The sequence below is a fragment of the Chrysemys picta genome, chromosome 12 (genome assembly GCF_011386835.1).
Source record: "Chrysemys picta bellii isolate R12L10 chromosome 12, ASM1138683v2, whole genome shotgun sequence".
NCBI lineage: Eukaryota > Metazoa > Chordata > Testudines > Emydidae > Chrysemys > Chrysemys picta.
In genome coordinates, this window is record NC_088802.1 from 4314674 (window position 1) to 4332779 (window position 18106).

The window sequence follows — 18106 nt, forward strand, 5'->3', positions numbered from 1 at the left end:
TGTGTGGAAGGGCTGACTAGTGGTTAGAGCACAAGGCCGGGACTTACGGGTCCCTTCCTGGCTGAGCCACACAGCCCGGGTGACTTGGGCCAAGTCTCTTCATTTCTCAGGGCTGCAGCTCCCAATCTGTAAAATGAGAGTAAAGATCCTTCCTTCATCTAGCCAGTTTGTGCGCGGCCAGGGGCAGGGACTGTCTCTCCCTGTGTGTCTATGCAGCACCCGGCCCAACGAGGCCCTGATCTCAGCTGGGGCAGGGACTGTCTCTCCCTGTGTGTCTGTGTAAGGGGACTGTTGCCCCCTTACTAACATTCAGTGGGGGTGTTTGGGTTGCTAGCTCCCAGCACTAAAAGGGGAAGGGTCGAGGGCAAATCAGGAGCCTGAGACTGACAGTCCCCAGGAACCATGGGGAGAGGCCAATGCTCCAGATGAGCCTGATTGACAGGGCGGGCAGGCTAATCAGGGAGTCAGGAGGCCAGAGGGGGTCCCGTCCTCCGTGTGAACTGGAATGGCCTGAGTCAGACTGAGTGGGGCTGAGCTAAGGAGAGAGCAGGGGCCCAAGCTGAGCTGGAGAGCAGAACCGTGCCAGATCCAGAGCCAGAGACGCAGCCCAGGGAGAGCAGATCCTGTGCTGGGAGCAGAGCTGCAGCCGCAGAGCCAGAGACGCAGCCCAGGGAGAGCAGATCCTGTGCTGGGAGCAGAGCTGCAGCCGCAGAGCCAGGTGTGGTGAGCAAGTGGGGCCAGCCAAGGGGGAACCTGGGCAAAGGGCCCAGCACAGAAAGACACCCCCAGACAAGGGCCCTTGCAGGCCAGACCGGGAGGGGGACCTTAACCCTACGGGGGGCTGACGCTGGGAAGAAGGGTCCCACCACTCAAAGCCCGGAGGTGTGTGGCCACCACCATTGCAAGTGTCCAACCCGCAGCGTCTCTGCAGCACGGCCAGGGCCTGAGAAGGAGGCCTGGGACCTACAAGAAGCAGACTGTGACCTGCCCTGACATTCCAGAGACACTGGTTGTGATGTTCCCTGCCACAGAGCAGGGTGATGTGTTTTCCTTTAACCTTTCCCATTTTTCCTTGTTCTTTTCTTTAGATTAATTGTTAATTAAACAACTTGTATTTGCTTTAAATTGTATGGAATAATCAGTGGGTCAGGGAGGTGCCCAGTGTAAAGAAAGTACCCCGGAGTGGGGACACCCTAGCCCCTGTCCTAGGTGACCACAGCAGGGTTGGGGGTCAAGCCCCCCAGGAATCCTGGGCCCAGCCTTGTTGGGGTTACGAGGACTCAGCCAGACAGGAGAGTGGAAGGGGAGCCCTCAAGGGCAGGGAGGCCTCTGGGTAAAGGAAGTGGGAGCGGGGACTCAAATCCTTTCGCTTGCCCACCTCACCGGGGTAGTGCAGAAGTCAGGAAATTTCCCCACAATAGCGGGACCATTCCCCCGCTTACATAATTGGCGTCACGAACAGGATCCTATCCACAGGGTCCATCCCATTGGTTTTCTGGTTAAGTTCTAGTAGCATGGTCCGGGCCTAGTTGAGCACCCTACCATGGCTGGAATTGAAGAACTACGAACCCAGTTTGCTGAACTTCAGCGCAGATTATCAGACCAAGCGGAGGCATTACAGCAAGCTAGAACTGAACAGAGAGAAGCCTTATCGCTGGCCAAGGCAGTAATAGAGCAACAGACAGCAGAAGCTAAGAAACCCCCTACTATTTATGTCCCACGGGAGCGGAAGGTCACGGAGTTTGGTGGCTTCCCGACTAGACCAGGAGACATTACAGTAGAGGAGTGGGTCAAGTCTGTGAAGGCGGCTCTGCGTGTGCTAAGAGTACCTGAAGAAGATCATGTGGACTTCATAGAGGAGCACCTCAAGGGCCAGGCCAAGGCCACAGTAAAGTTCATGGCAGTGGCAGACAAAAAAAATGTGGAAAAGATATTTGAACTCCTCCTAGATGTGTATGGGGACAAGGTACCTATTGGAACCCGACTAAAGGAGTTCTTTGAGAGAAAGCAGGAGCCCGGTGAAACTATCCGGGCATATGCATATGACCTCCAGGAGAAAATGAGCAGAGTGGAGCGGCGAGACCCTCAGCGAGTTCCAGACCCAGATACGGTTCTGAAAGAGCAGTTAGTGCTGGGGCTCCAGGATGATTCCCTCCGCCGTGAAATGAAAAGGAGGTTTAAGGAAGAGCCCAGTAAGAAGTTCCATGAACTCATGCAGGCTGCTATTATGTGGTCAGAAGAAGAGGAAGTTCCTGTGGCAGAGACAGCAAAGACTAACCCCCGTACACGAAGTGGCGGCCTTGTGAATGCAGCTGCTGGGGAAAAGGCCCCGCCCCAAACACAGCTAACATTGGAAAGCTTGAGTGAAGCTGTCCAAAAACTGGCGGTCCAGCAGGGGGAGATGCTGAAAGTGATGACTGAGGTGATGAAAGGAAAACCTCCCACTAATATGCCAAGATATCCAAGGGCCCCAGGATCCCGAAGATCTCCACTGAAGGACGAGCTGGGAAGATACATTTGTTATACTTGCGAAAGGCCAGGACATACTAGCCGATATTGTACACTGAGAAGGAGACTGGAGTCCCAGGCGCCTGAAATTCAAAAGGCACCGGGAGCAAGCAGCCAACCATCAGAAGGCCAAGTGGGGACTGAAGGGTTTCTACGGCTGTCCCTAGGAAAAGGGCAGTGTGTCAGCAGCAAGGAAAAGGACCCTGATGATGTTAGTGTATTCAACGACTTCTGTGGCCGAGCTTTCGGGGACTGCTTGACAGTGGATATAACCATAGCAGGGGTGAGAACCCGCTGTTTGATAGACACTGGCTCAGAAGTCACCACTATTTCTGAATCATATTTCCGAAACTACTTAAAAGAGAGAGATCTGACCATGCATAATACCCGATTTGTACAGCTAACGGCAGCTAATGGACTTGCCATCCCTGTGGTGGGGTGTCTTGAAGCTGATGTAGGGTACATGGGTCGAACAATCCCTGGGAAATGCATTTTTATCCTAAAGGACACAGCTTCAGGAAAGACTTTAATGGAGAACAGAGTACCGGGAATTCTCGGGATGAATATTATAAGAGAGCTGAAAGAATTACTGTTGGTAGGAGAAGGAACCCTGGAGATGAACCGTCACGGGCAGCCTAGGAAGGATGCTACACTGAAGCGGGTACTAGCCCAAGTGGAGAGACATGGACGTTTCCCGGGTCCAACGGGACAAATTGGCTATGTTAAGGTGGCAGGGAGACAGAAGGTGGTTATACCTCCCTGGAGTGAGAAGATTATTGATGGGCGCTGCCGGGTGCCAAGCGACTTTGACGGATACAGAGTGCTTGTCGAGCCAACACCTGGGGCCAGTCTCCCTAATGGGCTCCTGGTTGCAAATGTACTTGCTAATGCCAGCAAAGGAAAAGTGCCAGTCAGGCTGTTAAACTCAAGTAAGAAGGCCATAAAATTGTACCCCCGAACCAGAGTGGCAGAGGTACACCGTCCTGAAGGAGTGGTGCCCCCATTGGGGGTGGCCTTGGAAGAAAATGGGGATGAGCTGCGGGTGACAGAAGTAAAAAAAGGCACACAGGTTACCACATCGCAAGTGGCACCTGATGGAGAGCTACCCATTCCAGTCCAAGTGGACCTCCAACAGCTAACCCCTACACAGGTTGGCCGTTTGCGGGCGCTACTGGAGAAACATCAAGAGGTCTTTTCCAGGGATGAGCGGGACTTTGGTTACACCACCACAGTGACACACCAAATAGCCACTGGAGATGCTGTCCCGATAAAACAGAGACACCGGCGGATCTCACCACGAGTGTTCCAGAAGGTAAAAAAACACATTCTGGACCTAGTGACTCAAGGTGTCCTTAAAGAAAGCCACAGTCCGTGGGCATCACCCGCAGTGATTGTAATAAAAAAAAATGGTGGGGTGCGATTTTGCTGTGACTACAGGAAACTGAATGAGGTAACGCACAAGGATGCCTACCCGCTACCCCGGGTGGAAGAGTCACTGGATGCATTAGGAAGTGCAAGAGTGTTTTCAACCCTCGATTTAACTTCTGGTTATTTCCAGGTTGCAGTGGAAGAACAAGACCGGGAAAAGACAGCAGTGACGACTCCGTTTGGGCTGTTTGAATGGACACGTATGCCATTCGGCTTGTGTAATGCACCTGCTACGTTCCAGAGACTAATGGAGGGGGTGTTAGGAGACTATATCTTAGACACTTTGCTGATATACCTGGACGATGTTATTGTGTTTTCCAAGGATTTTGAGAGTCATATGGAAAAATTGGACTTGGTTTTCACACGATTGAAGGAACATGGATTGAAGCTGAAGCCAAGTAAGTGCTGCCTCCTACGTGAAAAAGTCAAATTCTTGGGCCATGTGATTTCAAAGGATGGAATCCAGGTAGATGAAGAGAAGACCAGGGCGCTGGAAAATTGGCCGGTCCCCAAGAATGCCAAGCAAGTGCGGCAGGCTCTAGGTTTCATGAGCTATTACAGACGATTTGTTCCAAAGTTTGCACACATTGCTGCACCACTATATGGACTAGTGGGCCAGCCTGCCCAAAGGAAGGGAAGGGACCAATGTTTTGTGTGGGATGATGCCTGTCAGACAGCTTTTGACAAATTAAGACATCGGCTGATGTCACCACCTGTGCTTGCATATCCTGACTTTAGCCTGCCATTTATAGTGACAACAGACGGGAGCCTGCACGGCCTAGGTGCGGTGCTCAGCCAGAAGCAAGAGGGGGCCGAGCGTGTGATCGCATATGCGAGCCGAGGGCTGAGGAGGTCAGAAAGAAATGACAAAAACTACAGTGCTTTTAAACTAGAACTGTTGGCCTTGAAGTGGGCTATCACTGAAAAATTTAAGGATTATTTAGTGTACTCTAAATTCACGGTAATCTCAGACCACAATCCACTCCGATACCTGGCAACGGCTAACTTAGGTGCAATTGAACACCGCTGGGTGGCCCAACTCGCTGAGTTCACTTTTGAAGTACAGTATAAACCTGGAAGGCAGAACATCAATGCTGACACCCTGTCTAGATTGCCTCTGGAGGAGGAGTCAGAAGAGGGCGAGGATCTGGAGAAAGACTTCCTAGTCATTCCTGCAGATGTCGTGCGTACGTGTTTGTGGCTAGAGAATCCAAAGCCCGAGGACGAAGTGACGGTAAAGGATGCAGTACAAAACCTGGTAAGAGGGGAGAGCGCAATAATCTCGGGGTACTCATGGGAGGAGATTCAAACTCTGCAACGAGAAGGTGATGTTGGACCTGTCTTAGTGGCAGTCATGAGCCAAACGAGGCCAGACCGGAGATTTGGGGCCAGATACCCCCAGTCTAAGAAGCTAGCCAGACAGTGGGAAGGACTTAGATTACATCGTGGAGTGCTGTTCCGGGTAACATATCATCCCCGAGATGGTGAAGAAGTGTGGCAGTTAGTGGTGCCTGTGTCACTCCGCCGTCAAGTTTATGAAGCCAGGCATGATCATGGGGGGCATTTTGGAGACAGGAGCACTCTGGAGGTAATGAGGAGAAACTATTACTGGCCCACGATGGGTAGCGACGTGCAAGTGTGGATCCGTCAGTGCAAACGGTGTGCCTTAGCCAAGGATGTGTTTCCTCCCAACCGAGCCCCTTTGACCTGTACTAATGTGACTGCCCCAATGGAGGTCCTAGCGATGGATTACACACGGCTAGAGAGATCTTCAGAGGGGTATGAGAACATACTGGTTCTCACGGACATGTTAACCCGATTCACTGTTGCAGTTCCAACTAGAAACCAGACAGCGCCGACAACGGCTGAAGCCCTCATAAAACACTGGTTTGTGTACTATGGTTGTCCGGCACGGTTACACTCGGATCAGGGGAGGAATTTTGAATCAGAGGTGATATCTGAATTGTGTAAATTGTATGGCATAGCCAAAAGCCGAACAACACCCTATCACCCGCAAGGAAATGCTCAGTGCGAGAGATTTAACCGGACAATGCATGACATGCTAAGAACGCTCCCGCCAGAAAAGAAGCGAGCCTGGCAGGAACATCTTCCTGAGCTGGTGTTGGCCTATAACAGCCATGTCCATTCGTCGACAGGTTACGCTCCTTTTTATCTCATGTTTGGGAGGGATCCCAGGTTGCCATTGGATATTCTGGACAGAGAGGGCCCTGAGGAGGATGAGGTGACCAATTTGGATGACTGGGTCAAAGGTCACCATGACAGGCTGAAGATAGCCTGTGACGTTGCTCTCAATACAACTAAAGACACAGCCCGGAGTAGGAAAAGGACTTATGATCGCAAGTCCAGTGGGGCTCTCATCAGGCCTGGTGACCGTGTACTAGTTCGTAACCATAGACACCGGGGGCGTAATAAAATACAGGACAAATGGGAGTCAAATCCCCACATTGTAGTCGCTCACAACAATCCTGAGCTACCAGTTTACACCATCCGGCCTGAACGAGGAGGTCCTGAGAGAGTAGTACATAGGGACCAGTTGAAACATTGCACCCTTAGTCCAGACAGGGACCATAGGAGGCGTAGATCAGTACACCCCGAGGAGGCTGAAACCAATTGGGAAATGGTTCTAGTCCCACAAACCGAATATAGAGAGGGACCGAGTGGGGCAAACCCAAACCCTAACAAGAATGGCCAGATCCTTCAAACTGACCCAGTATTACCCGAGGATAGGGAAATAGAAAATATGGGTAACGAACCACCAGTCTTAAGAAGGTCCCAGAGGGCTAATAAGGGTGTACTTCCTGTTAGGCTTAGAGATAATTATGTTATTGGTTCTATGTAGTGTTTTAATGAATATTGTTATGTGTGGTATTAAGAAGTAGATGTGGAATGTTAAATATGTTAAATGTTCTTTTGATAATTGTTAATGGGTTGTTGATATACAATGACAGGGGTTATGTTGTTACCATGGGGCCCGGATGTACCGGTGTAAATATTGTGGATGTGGCAGTATTTTAGCAAGGGGGAATGTAAGGGGACTGTTGCCCCCTTACTAACATTCAGTGGGGGTGTTTTGGTTGGCTAGCTCCCAGCACTAAAAGGGGAAGGGTCGAGGGCAAATCAGGAGCCTGAGACTGACAGTCCCCAGGAACCATGGGGAGAGGCCAATGCTCCAGATCAGCCTGATTGACAGGGCGGGCAGGCTAATCAGGGAGTCAGGAGGCCAGAGGGGGTCCCGTCCTCCGTGTGAACTGGAATGGCCTGAGTCAGACTGAGTGGGGCTGAGCTAAGGAGAGAGCAGGGGCCCAAGCTGAGCTGGAGAGCAGAACCGTGCCAGATCCAGAGCCAGAGACGCAGCCCAGGGAGAGCAAATCCTGTGCTGGGAGCAGAGCTGCAGCCGCAGAGCCAGAGACGCAGCCCAGGGAGAGCAGATCCTGTGCTGGGAGCAGAGGTGCAGCCACAGAGCCAGAGACGCAGCCCGGGGAGGGCAGATCCTGTGCTGGGAGCAGAGCTGCAGCCGCAGAGCCAGAGACGCAGCCCGGGGAGAGCAGATCCTGTGCTGGGAGCAGAGGTGCAGCCACAGAGCCAGAGACACAGCCCAGGGAGAGCAGATCCTGTGCTGGGAGCAGAGGTGCAGCCACAGAGCCAGGTGTGGTGAGCAAGTGGGGCCAGCCAAGGGGGAACCTGGGCAAAGGGCCCAGCACAGAAAGACACCCCCAGACAAGGGCCCTTGCAGGCCAGACCGGGAGGGGGACCTTAACCCTACGGGGGGCTGACGCTGGGAAGAAGGGTCCCACCACTCAAAGCCCGGAGGTGTGTGGCCACCACCATTGCAAGTGTCCAACCCGCAGTGTCTCTGCAGCACGGCCAGGGCCTGAGAAGGAGGCCTGGGACCTACAAGAAGCAGACTGTGACCTGCCCTGACATTCCAGAGACACTGGTTGTGATGTTCCCTGCCACAGAGCGGGGTGATGTGTTTTCCTTTAACCTTTCCCATTTTTCCTTGTTCTTTTCTTTAGATTAATTGTTAATTAAACAACTTGTATTTGCTTTAAATTGTATGAAATAATCAGTGGGTCAGGAAGGTGCCCAGTGTAAAGAAAGTACCCCGGAGTGGGGACACCCTAGCCCCTGTCCTAGGTGACCACAGCAGGGTTGGGGGTCAAGCCCCCCAGGAATCCTGGGCCCAGCCTTGTTGGGGTTACGAGGACTCAGCCAGACAGGAGAGTGGAAGGGAAGCCCTCAAGGGCAGGGAGGCCTCTGGGTAAAGGAAGTGGGAGCGGGGACTCAAATCCTTTCGCTTGCCCACCTCACCGGGGTAGTGCAGAAGTCAGGAAATTTCCCCACAATAGCGGGACCATTCCCCCGCTTACATCTGTGCAGCGCCCGGCACAACGGGGCCCTGATCTCAGCTGGGGCAGGGACTGTCTCTCCCTGTGTGTCTGTGCAGCGCCCGGCACAACGGGGCCCTGATCTCAGCTGGGGCAGGGACTGTCTCTCCCTGTGTGTCTGTGCAGCGCCCGGCACAACAGGGCCTGATCTCAGCTGGGGCAGGGACTGTCTCTCCCTGTGTGTCTGTGCAGCGCCCAGCACAACGGGGCCCTGATCTCAGCTGGGGTCTCTCACCACTACTGTTGTAAGAATGGAATTTGTTTCCCCCCTGCAATTTAAAAGAGACAGATCTGCCAGTGGTGTCAATCAGGCTAAATTCTCTTGAAGTCAATGCACTTGGAGTATTTCTCACAGCTGGGATCTGGCCCCATGGACTGCAGTGGGGCTACGGCTGGTTGACAGCTACTGGGATCTGGCCAGGAGCGTTTAAGGCTAGAAAACGTGTATCTGTGGAGCATGGTCGGTTGACAGCAGCTGAGGATCTGCCTCTAATGCCAGCGGTGAAATAACCCCTGATCCTTCCCCCGCAGCTGCTGACCCTGCGTCCCCAACTCTCCCTGTTCCAGCTCCCTGCAGGCACAGACACTGCTTAGTGGCACTGGGCGCCGGGTGCATCTCTCTGGCCTTGGCTGTGATCGTGCTGAGCCGTGTGGGTAAGTGCCTGGGACCAGACTCCCTGCGTCCCGGTCTCTGGGCCTAGAGATTACTGACAGATCCAGTGTTTCCCGCGTCTTGCTGCCCTGAGTGCTGCCGAAGGAACGCAGGATCGGGCCCTGTGTGATCTGTTCTCCCCCAGTGTTCCCTGTAGTCACTGGTCCCACGCCCCCGTCACGGCCTGGGGAAGTGTCCCATACACCGGATCCAGCCACCAGCTCCAGTGAGATTTTTCACTCTGACAGGGGCACGTTCCACATACTTCACTTCTCAGTCGGTTAATGCAGCACCCAGCAGGATTGTCGTTGGTGCTCTCTGGTTTACATGTTTCCAGGCAAAAAGTATTTTAAGAGAAAAATGGCCTGTTTTCTAAATTGAAAATGTTGGCAAAACTTTTTAGCAAAATATTTTTGGAAATTTTTCTTTGATCGTTTATCGCTTTTTCCTTATTTTCCTTTTTAATATAATTTCTCAATACCTCCCGTTTTTTAAAATCCCTGTTTCTTTTTGGAAATGACGTGCAAAAAAGGAAAAATGGGGAATAAAATACACAGGGAAAAAGAAAAACAAAAGCACCAAAATAAAAAATGGCAAATTAAAATAAAACCACAAAAGCCCTTTAAAAACACTTTCAAATCAATAGCATGAAAAAAAACCAACCCTCCAAGCAACTGGACCCCTCCACCCTATATAACACAAAACACAAATCAACCCTCTCTCAAAAAATGAAGTAAAACAAAAATCCTTGACCCTCTCCAAATCTCCCTCAAAATATCCAAAAACAAAGGGGAAAAAAATGAACCAAACGGAAAAAACGAGTAACAACAAATCCCAAAATACAGGAAACCCCAGCGAAAACAAAGGAAGACCTTTGCCCCTCAAAACCCCAAGAAACTACAAGGAAGAAACATTTAATAAAAACTTGAAAATTGGGTCCATTTTGTACCCTGCAAAAATGGAAACAACTTCAAAATTTTTGCCCAGCTGTTGCTTTGCTATTCCACATCCCGGCAGCAGGGGAGCCCAAGTTAACTAAGGGCTTGTCTAGCACAGAGGTGCAAATTTCCCTGCTCTTGAGAACAACCCTCTTGCGGGAGATGGGCTGCTACAGCGTGAACGATTCCTGGCTATCGGGGCAGGTTTGCCTGAGCAGTGACGATCCTTCCACTAGAGCTGGTGGCACGTTTTGTTAGTGGCAGGAATGGGAACAGGACGGGGACGTGGGTGCAGAATTTGCCTGCAACAGAAAAGATTGAACATGGAATTTTCTACAGGGACGTGACAATTCCTCACCGTGAAACCCCGTTGGCTTGCAACTTGTGCAATGTGTTGGGGAATCCAGATCCCTCCGCATCCCCATCTGCCCTTGAGTCATGGAATCAGAGAATATCAGGGTTGGAAGAGACCTCAGGAGGTCATCTAGTCCAACCCCCTGCTCAAAGAGTCCCCTGCATCTGAACTGTGTCGTCCCATGCTGTGTCCCCCTCAGACACTGCCAGATTGGTGACTAACTCCCATTAACGCAGATACTCTTTGGAAGGTTTCCAGGGCTGCTGCCAGGAACATCAGACCACGCCGGCCTCGCGTGGCCCAGAGGATGTTGGTGATGCCCAGAGCTCAGGAAACGGAGCTGAAGGCTGCTGCAGCCTGCAGGATTTCCGCTCTCACCTGAGACAGAGTCTGTGTGAGCTGCCGCAGAGCAGCTCAGCAGGTAACCTCAGCTCCCCCTGCCTCTGAGCTGCTGTGCACGTTTGCGGATGTCGAGAAACAGCCGTGGTTTTGCAGCAGCAGCATCTAGTGACCAGCCCGGGAAGGTCTAAGCTGAACTAGCGTCATCGTGACACAGTATAATAATCTCCTACTCAGGCCGAAGTACCTGCCAAACTGCCTGTGGGGATCAAGCCACCCAGCACTGAAATGCAGCCAGCTCTGGGGTGGGTAGCAGCATCTGCTCAACAGTGCACAGGTTTAGGCCAGGATGTGAAGGATTCATCACCCAATTGAAGCTTCCCGGGGGGATTTTTGGAGGCAAAATGGAATCACCTGAGGTTGGATTTAGCCAGGAGATCGGGGTTACCATTTCCAGCTCACGGGGAAACTGCTAGGGGATCTCTCGTTACTAGGAGGGGTTAGGACCTTGGTTTTACATCCTGAGAGAGATGAAACATCCAGCAGCACTGGGCCCTCTAGTGCCATGCTGGGGCATTGGGGTCAGTCCTGACTGCCAGGGGAAAGAGAGCCCCCTACTGAGCCCCCCCCCACTGTTCCTTGCAGCACAGCACCCCCTAGTGCCATGCTGGGGCATCAGGGCCAGCATTAACTGTAGGGACGAGACCCCCTATGGAGCCCCCTACCCACTCCCAGCAGCACAGTGCCCCCTAGCGGCATACTGGGGTATCAGTGTCATCGAGGCAGAGCACCCTTTTGTATTCCAGTCCTGCCCACCCGAGGCCAATGCACTGCCCTTCATCTCACTGACCGAGTGTGAAGTCTCTGGTATCTCTGTAGTGGGGGTCAGTCCTGTTCAGAACAATCAGCCCCTTAACGATGTCTTTGTTCCATTTCCCCGTCCAGAGGGCTCCGGGTGCAAACTCTGCCCCAGGCACTGGGTGCTGCACAGGGACAAGTGCTACTGGCTTTCTGAAGAGGACCAATACTGGAGCAGGGGCCGGGATGACTGCTCACGGAGGAGATCTCACCTGCTAGTGATCCAGGACCGGGAGGAGCTGGTAAAGAACGTGCTAAACTTCACCATAGTTGTGTCCTTGTTAATGAGGGCAGGTCAAGAAGCCCTCTTTTCTTTTTCTATCAACAAACTTTTGAAAGCAACATTTTCATTCACAATTTTTCTATTTTTCACTGGAAAATTTGAAAGTGAAATGAGATGTCCGTTTTGATTTTCAGAAACCAAACTTCTTTTTAAAACTTCAAACTTTTCTCTCCCCCCTTTTTTTGACCACTGAATCGGATGGGATGAATAATGATATTTTTCCACTTATTCCATATTCTCAGCAGAAAAAAAGGGAACTTTTCAAAATGTCCTCGACTTTGGGATAGTTAGAGAGGCAAAAGGAAATATTTTGTTCTAAATTATCTGTTTCCATTCAAGAGAGAGATCTTGGAGTCATTGTGGGTATTCCTCTGAAAACATCCACTCAATGAGCAGCGGCAGTCAAAAAGTTAATAGCATGATAGGAACCATTAGGAAAGTGTTAGATAATAAAACAGAAAATATTATAATGCCACTATGTAAATCCATGGTACGCCCACATCTTAAATACTGCCTGCAGTTCTGGTTGCCTCATCTCAAAAAAGATATATTAAAATTGGAAATGGTTCAGAGATGGTCAATGAAAACGATTAGGGGTATGGAACAGCTTCCATAAAAGGATAGATTAAAAAGACTGAGATTGTTCAGTTTAGAAAAGAGACAACTAAGGATGGATATGATAGAGGTCTATAAAATCATGCAGAGAAAGCGAATAGAGAAGTGTTATTTACTCCTTCTCCTAACACAAGAACTAGGGGTCACCCAATGAAATGAATAGGCAGCAGGTTTACAACAAACAAAAGGGAGTATTTCTTCACACAACGCACAGTCAACCTGTGGAACTCTTTGCCAGAGGATGTTGTGAAGGTGAAACGTATAACTGGGTTCAAAAAAGAATTAGGTAAATTCATGGAGGATAGGTCCAGCAATGGCTATTAGTCAAGATGGTCAGGGATGCAACCGCATGCTGTGGGCATCCCTTAACTTCCAAACACCAGAAGCATTGGGCACTGGCCAGTGTTGGAAGACGGGATACTGGGCTAGATGGACCCTTGGTCTGACCCAGTATGGCTGTTCTTATGTTCTAAACAAGGAGGAGGAAAATCCCTCTGAAAAAAAATAAGTTTTGACTGAAATTTTTCTGCTGGCTTTACTGTTAATATTATCTTTATTTTCTGAGGCCATTATCATGAACTCTAGCTGGATTAACATTAGGTGTAGTGATATCACAGAGACCGAATACAAAAACCTAGATAATAGACAAAACTCCATAAAAATATAGATTTAGGCTTATATATTTTTAAATAATTTTGACAGACATTATCTGTTTACTCTAAAGCATTTTTAAAAATTATCTATTAAAATGTTCAGTTGTGCAAAATTATGAGTTTTAAGCATTTGTTATCAATTTTTATGTATTTAAATTTTCATAGTTGTGGGAAATCATGGGGTGAGGTCCGACCATAATTATTTATTACCAGTAGAAGCTGAGATTCAAAAAGTTAAAGCTTTATAACTATCAAAATATACACATTAAGAATCCTTAAATCAAACTCCAAGTTCTCAAGCAGCATTTTTCTGACTTTGCCTATCGGTAAATTTCGATTATTGTCAGTGGAAATATTTTTTCACCCGGTTATGTGTGTACGGTGAAGTCGACATTTACCGATAAAAATCTAATCTTTCCAAGCCTAAGTATATTGAAATAAATACATTAATAGTAGATCCCAAAGCATTTTATGATCTTAAAATGATGAAGTACAAACTAGAGACAGGGATTGTTCAGCTATCACTGGGATGCGGCTACCTCTGGGGTGGGGCAGCTGGGTAACAGCTGTATAGCAACGTTGCACAGGGTTTGTTCACTCCGTACAGAATCATGCCCTATGTGGAAAGAGGTGCAGCAGCTGGATAACAGCGGAGAGTTTGCCCAGAGCTGAAATGTTACTAATTATTTATTAGAGCTGTGTTAAAAATAAAAAACAGCACCAAAAAAAATGTAAAAAATTTTCATTCAAAAATTCACTGAAGTTCATTGAAAATTTTAAATAAAATTCATCAAAATCTTGGTGGAGGGGAACAGGACTGACTCAGTTATTAATTAGTAATGTAAATTATTTGTTATGTTTACTTTCAATTGGAATTTCATCTGGTTCTGACTTGTCACCAATATTAATGATCAAAACCCAAACTAGAGATCAGGTCTCATTTGCATTGTGAGTAAAGCAGCCAGAGAATTCTACCATGTTCTGTTCTCTCTGACACCGTGTCCATGTCACAGGAGTTCACACAGAATCTTACAGGAAATCAAAATCCGGTGTGGATTGGACTCAACATCACATCCCCAGGGAAGAAGTGGACCTGGGTGGATGGTTCCCCGTTAAATCAAACGCTGTGAGTGTTTCTTGATGAGTATTTGACATGAGTCTGCAATAAATACATAGTGTGAAATACTGGGCCCCATTAAAGTCAATGGCAAATCTGCTGTTGACCTCCATGGGGCAAGGATTTCATCCATTAAATCTTACAGTGTAAGGGCCTCAATCCTGCAAACACACATGGGGTTAATTTTAAGTCTCATGGCAGTGAATGGCAGTATGCATGGGAGGAAATCGAAGCAAGTACATAAATGTTTGCGGGATCAGGGTCTCTGTTTGCATGGCCCCACACTCCTGGGCAGAACTAGTTACAAAATGGGGAGAAACACGATTTTTTCAATCTTTTCTTGTTTTTTGTCAACATCTGGGATTTCAAAATTCAAAAGCTGTTCAGTTTCAAAACAGAGAATGTCCCAAATGCCTCCATAGTTGGTCAAAAATCTAGTTCAAAAAGCCGCTCAAAATTCATCAAAACTTCCCTGTTTTTTCACTGAAATTTTAAATTGACTCAACTTTTCATGTAAGTTTCAAAAGCAGAACATTTGCATCCATTCTAAAGATTGGCCTCTCGGCGCTAGCCCTCTGATTAATCACTTTGCTTAGGGTTACCATTCGTCCGGATTTACCCGGACATGTCCTCCTTTTTGTGCTAAAAATAGCATCCGGGGGGAATTTGTAAAGCACTCAAAATGTCCGGGATTTCCCCCCTCCCCCGGCAGAGCAGAGCGAGCGGCTGGGAGGGCTGCAGGGAAGTCCCGGGCTGGACTCCGGAGCAGCTGTAGAGGAGCCGGATCTGCCCTGCATTCTGAGCCAGCAGCTCCCTTGCAGCCCAGTCCAGCAGCACTGTGCAGGGCCAGACCGGGTTTTGTTGTGCAGGGCCAGGGACCAGGTTTTGTTGTGCTGGGGAGCTCAGCCACGTGTCTGGCTCGGCTGCACAGAGCCCAACACCCTGTTCTGAGCAGCAGGGTAAGGGGGCCAGGGGGCAGGAGAAGGGGCAGGGAGGTTCTGGAGGGGGCAGTCAAGAAACGGGGGGGTTCGGGAGTTCAGGGGGGGGCTTTTTGGGGGGAGTGGAGAAAGTTTTGGGCAGTCAGGGTACAGGTAGGGGGTAGGGTCCTGGGGGGCAGTTGGGGGGGGTCTTAGGAGGGGGCAGTTAGGGGACAATGCACAGGGAGTCTTAGGTAGGGGTGGGGTTCTGGAGGGCAGTTAGGAGCAGGGGTCCCAGGAGGGGGCAGTCAGGGGACAAGGAGCGGGGGATGGGGTGGGGGGTTGGGAGTTCTGGGGGGGAGCTGTCAGGGGGCAGGAGTGGGGAGAGGGATCGGAGCAGTCAGGGGACAGGGAGCAGAGGGGTTTAGATGGGTTGGGAGTTCTGGGGGGGGCTGTCAGGAGGTGAGGAGTGGTTGGATGGGGCGTGGGAGTCCCAGGGGTCTGTCTGGGGGTGGGGGTGTGGATAAGGGTTGGGGCAGTCAGGGGACAAGGAACGGGGGGAGGGTTGGGGGTTCTGGGGGGGGCGGGGCTCCTCCCGTCCTCTTTTTTGCTTGCTGAAATATGGTAACCCTAACTTTGCTGCAAGTTTCGGTACCATGTGCCCCTCTCCACCAGCTCTGGACTTAAACATACCAGCTTGTTTCATGTATTAGCCTACCTGGGTGTGGGAAAACAGGCCTGGCCGACTCCATCTGCCCCCACCATGGACTTGCCTTACAGGCCGCAAGCCTGAACCAGACTAAGTGTCATGTTCTCTGCCAATATCGGTCAAGGGTTATGACCAGAGGAGGGAGGGGGGAGGCCAAGGAGGGAAACATGGAAAGCCCCAGCAATAATAATGGCCTGTGTGTTTACGGCTGGTGAAATATAATAACCGCGTGTGTGAAGCAATAAGTAACTTTACAGTAACTAATCAGGTCTCTTCAATTGGGCGCTCTATGCCCCCCCCATTGTATTAACAATAACACCCCATTGTGAAACATGCACCCTGCCGAGAATACACCCCAAATGGTGCCAAGTTCTGACCGTATCGGGAAACCACCAAGAAGCCCTCCAACCAATCTGCACCCTATTCTTGGAAAATTGCAAGGGGGGTGCCGGGAAAAGCGGAAAGACCCTAACTCTCCTATTCTCGTAAATGACGTATAATTTGTGATATGCTTGTGGTTTTCGGCTTTAAAAATGCTCAGTGTACTCCCAATCGGGGGGTGGTTTCTGACTGCTACCCCCAACGCGCTGGTATGTATTCAATAAACGGGCCTCAGGCTTGAGTCTGCGAACTAAAATCAGTGCGTGGGTGACTTTCTCCACAACATGGGGAAGGACTAGAGATGATGCTGGAATCCCAGCATCCTGGAAGAAAGGAGAATAGCTGCTCTTCTCCACCTCTAAACCCACTGATAGTGACTGTCTCCTTCACTTCTTTCACAGATTCACGGTATCGGGTCCTGCGGAAGAGAACAGCTGTTCTGCAGTAAAGAAGAATCAGATCAAGTCTGAAATCTGCAACACTCACTATAAATGGATTTGCCAGAAGGAAGCTGTGCGCATTTAACCGGGTGGATTGGCGACCTCTGGCTGCATCTATAGAATGCAGAACATCCTGTGTTCTCAGCTCTATTGCAGCTAACAAAGCCTCAGGCAGCGTAAATCTGAGTAATGCTGATAAAGTGAATGGCACAATGCTGATTTACACCCATTGGGGGTCTGGGCCCATTGACTCCGATGGAGTTACGGCCAGTTCACACCAGCTGGGAATCTAGCCCATGGATTATTTTTTTTAAAAAAATAAATCTATCATTTTTTCACAGTGCTTCTAATATTGTCTTCAGAGTATTAAAAGATTCCTGGGACATTATTGTAATGCCTAGAGGCCCCAGCTGAGATCAGGTCCCCGTTGTGCCAGGCGCTGCCCAGACACACAGCGAGAGACAGTCACTGCCACAGCTGAGATCAGGGCCCCGTTGTGCCGGGCGCTGCACAGACACACAGGGAGAGACAGTCCCTGCCCCAGCTGAGATCAGGGCCCCGTTGTGCCAGGTGCTGCCCAGACACACAGGGAGAGACAGTCCCTGCCCCAGCTGAGATCAGGGTCCCGTTGTGCCGGGCGCTGCACAGACACACAGGGAGAGACAGTCCCTGCCCCAGCTGAGATCAGGGCCCCGTTGTGCCAGGCGCTGCACAGACACACAGCGAGAGACAGGCCCTGCTCAGGAACAGAAATTTTTTTCTGTAAAAATGCTTTCCATTTTCAGAAAACAGCATTGATTCTCTTCAGTTTTCAAAATCTGAACTTTTTTTGTAACAGAAAATGGAAAAGTTTCCCCCAAAATGTCTGATTTCCACTTTTTTAAGGGAAAAACAATTTTTGTGGGAAACTTTTGTTTTTTGTCGTTTCAAGGAAAAGCCAGAAAATTTTGACCAAAGCAAAACTTTGCTGGGAACATGTTTGATTTGGTTGAGAAGCTGTTCTTTACTGGAAAAAAAAATTAGGCCAAACATTTTTTAAAAAGGTCTACTATTTATAGCGGCGTCATTTCAAACCTCGGTTAATGTCGTTCCATTTCTCCATCCCTTACCCTCCTCCCCACCCCCAGCAGTGTGCTAATGTGACAAGAAAATTCACTAATCACATTGTATAGCACAGGGGTAGGCAACCTATGGCATGTGTGCCGAAGGCGGCACACGAGCTGATTTTCAGTGGCACTCACACTGCCCGGGTCCTGGCCACCAGTCCGGGAGGCTCTGCATTTTAATTTAATTTTAAGTGAAGCTTCTTAAACATTTTAAAAATCTTGTTTACTTTACATACAACAATAGTTTAGTTATATATTATAGACTTAGAGAAAGAGACCTTCTAAAAACATTAAAATGTATGACTGGCACGCAAAACCTTAAATTAGAGTGAATAAATGAAGAGTCGGCACACGGCTTCTGAAAGGTTGTCGATCCCTGGGATAGCACAAAACTCAGA

The 18106-nt window shown here is 49.6% G+C and overlaps 2 protein-coding genes across 2 annotated transcripts; both read left to right on the top strand.

Annotated features, from left to right (window-relative positions):
- The first annotated feature begins 332 nt into the window (after nucleotides 1-332).
- LOC135974697 (uncharacterized) lies at nucleotides 333-8303 on the top strand. The gene has a single exon (XM_065563144.1). The coding sequence runs from the start codon at nucleotides 1544-1546 to the stop codon at nucleotides 6794-6796; it is 5253 nt and encodes a 1750-aa protein (XP_065419216.1). The 5' UTR covers nucleotides 333-1543; the 3' UTR covers nucleotides 6797-8303.
- On the top strand, nucleotides 6922-16945 carry LOC101942300 (killer cell lectin-like receptor subfamily F member 1). Its single transcript, XM_065563871.1, has 5 exons — nucleotides 6922-6934; nucleotides 10541-10711; nucleotides 11575-11729; nucleotides 14052-14164; nucleotides 16564-16945. The coding sequence occupies exons 1-5, from the start codon at nucleotides 6922-6924 to the stop codon at nucleotides 16685-16687; spliced, it is 576 nt and encodes a 191-aa protein (XP_065419943.1). The 3' UTR covers nucleotides 16688-16945.
- Nucleotides 16946-18106: the final 1161 nt, after the last annotated feature.

Coding starts and splice junctions, on each gene's coding strand:
- LOC101942300 (XM_065563871.1), top strand. Junction 10,712..11,574: donor GCCGCAGAGCAGCTCAGCAG/GTAACCTCAGCT, acceptor TTCCCCGTCCAG/AGGGCTCCGGGTGCAAACTC. Junction 14,165..16,563: donor TCCCCGTTAAATCAAACGCT/GTGAGTGTTTCT, acceptor CTTCTTTCACAG/ATTCACGGTATCGGGTCCTG.
- LOC135974697 (XM_065563144.1), top strand. CDS start 1,544: ATGGCTGGAATTGAAGAACTACGAACCCAGTTTGCTGAACTTCAGCGC.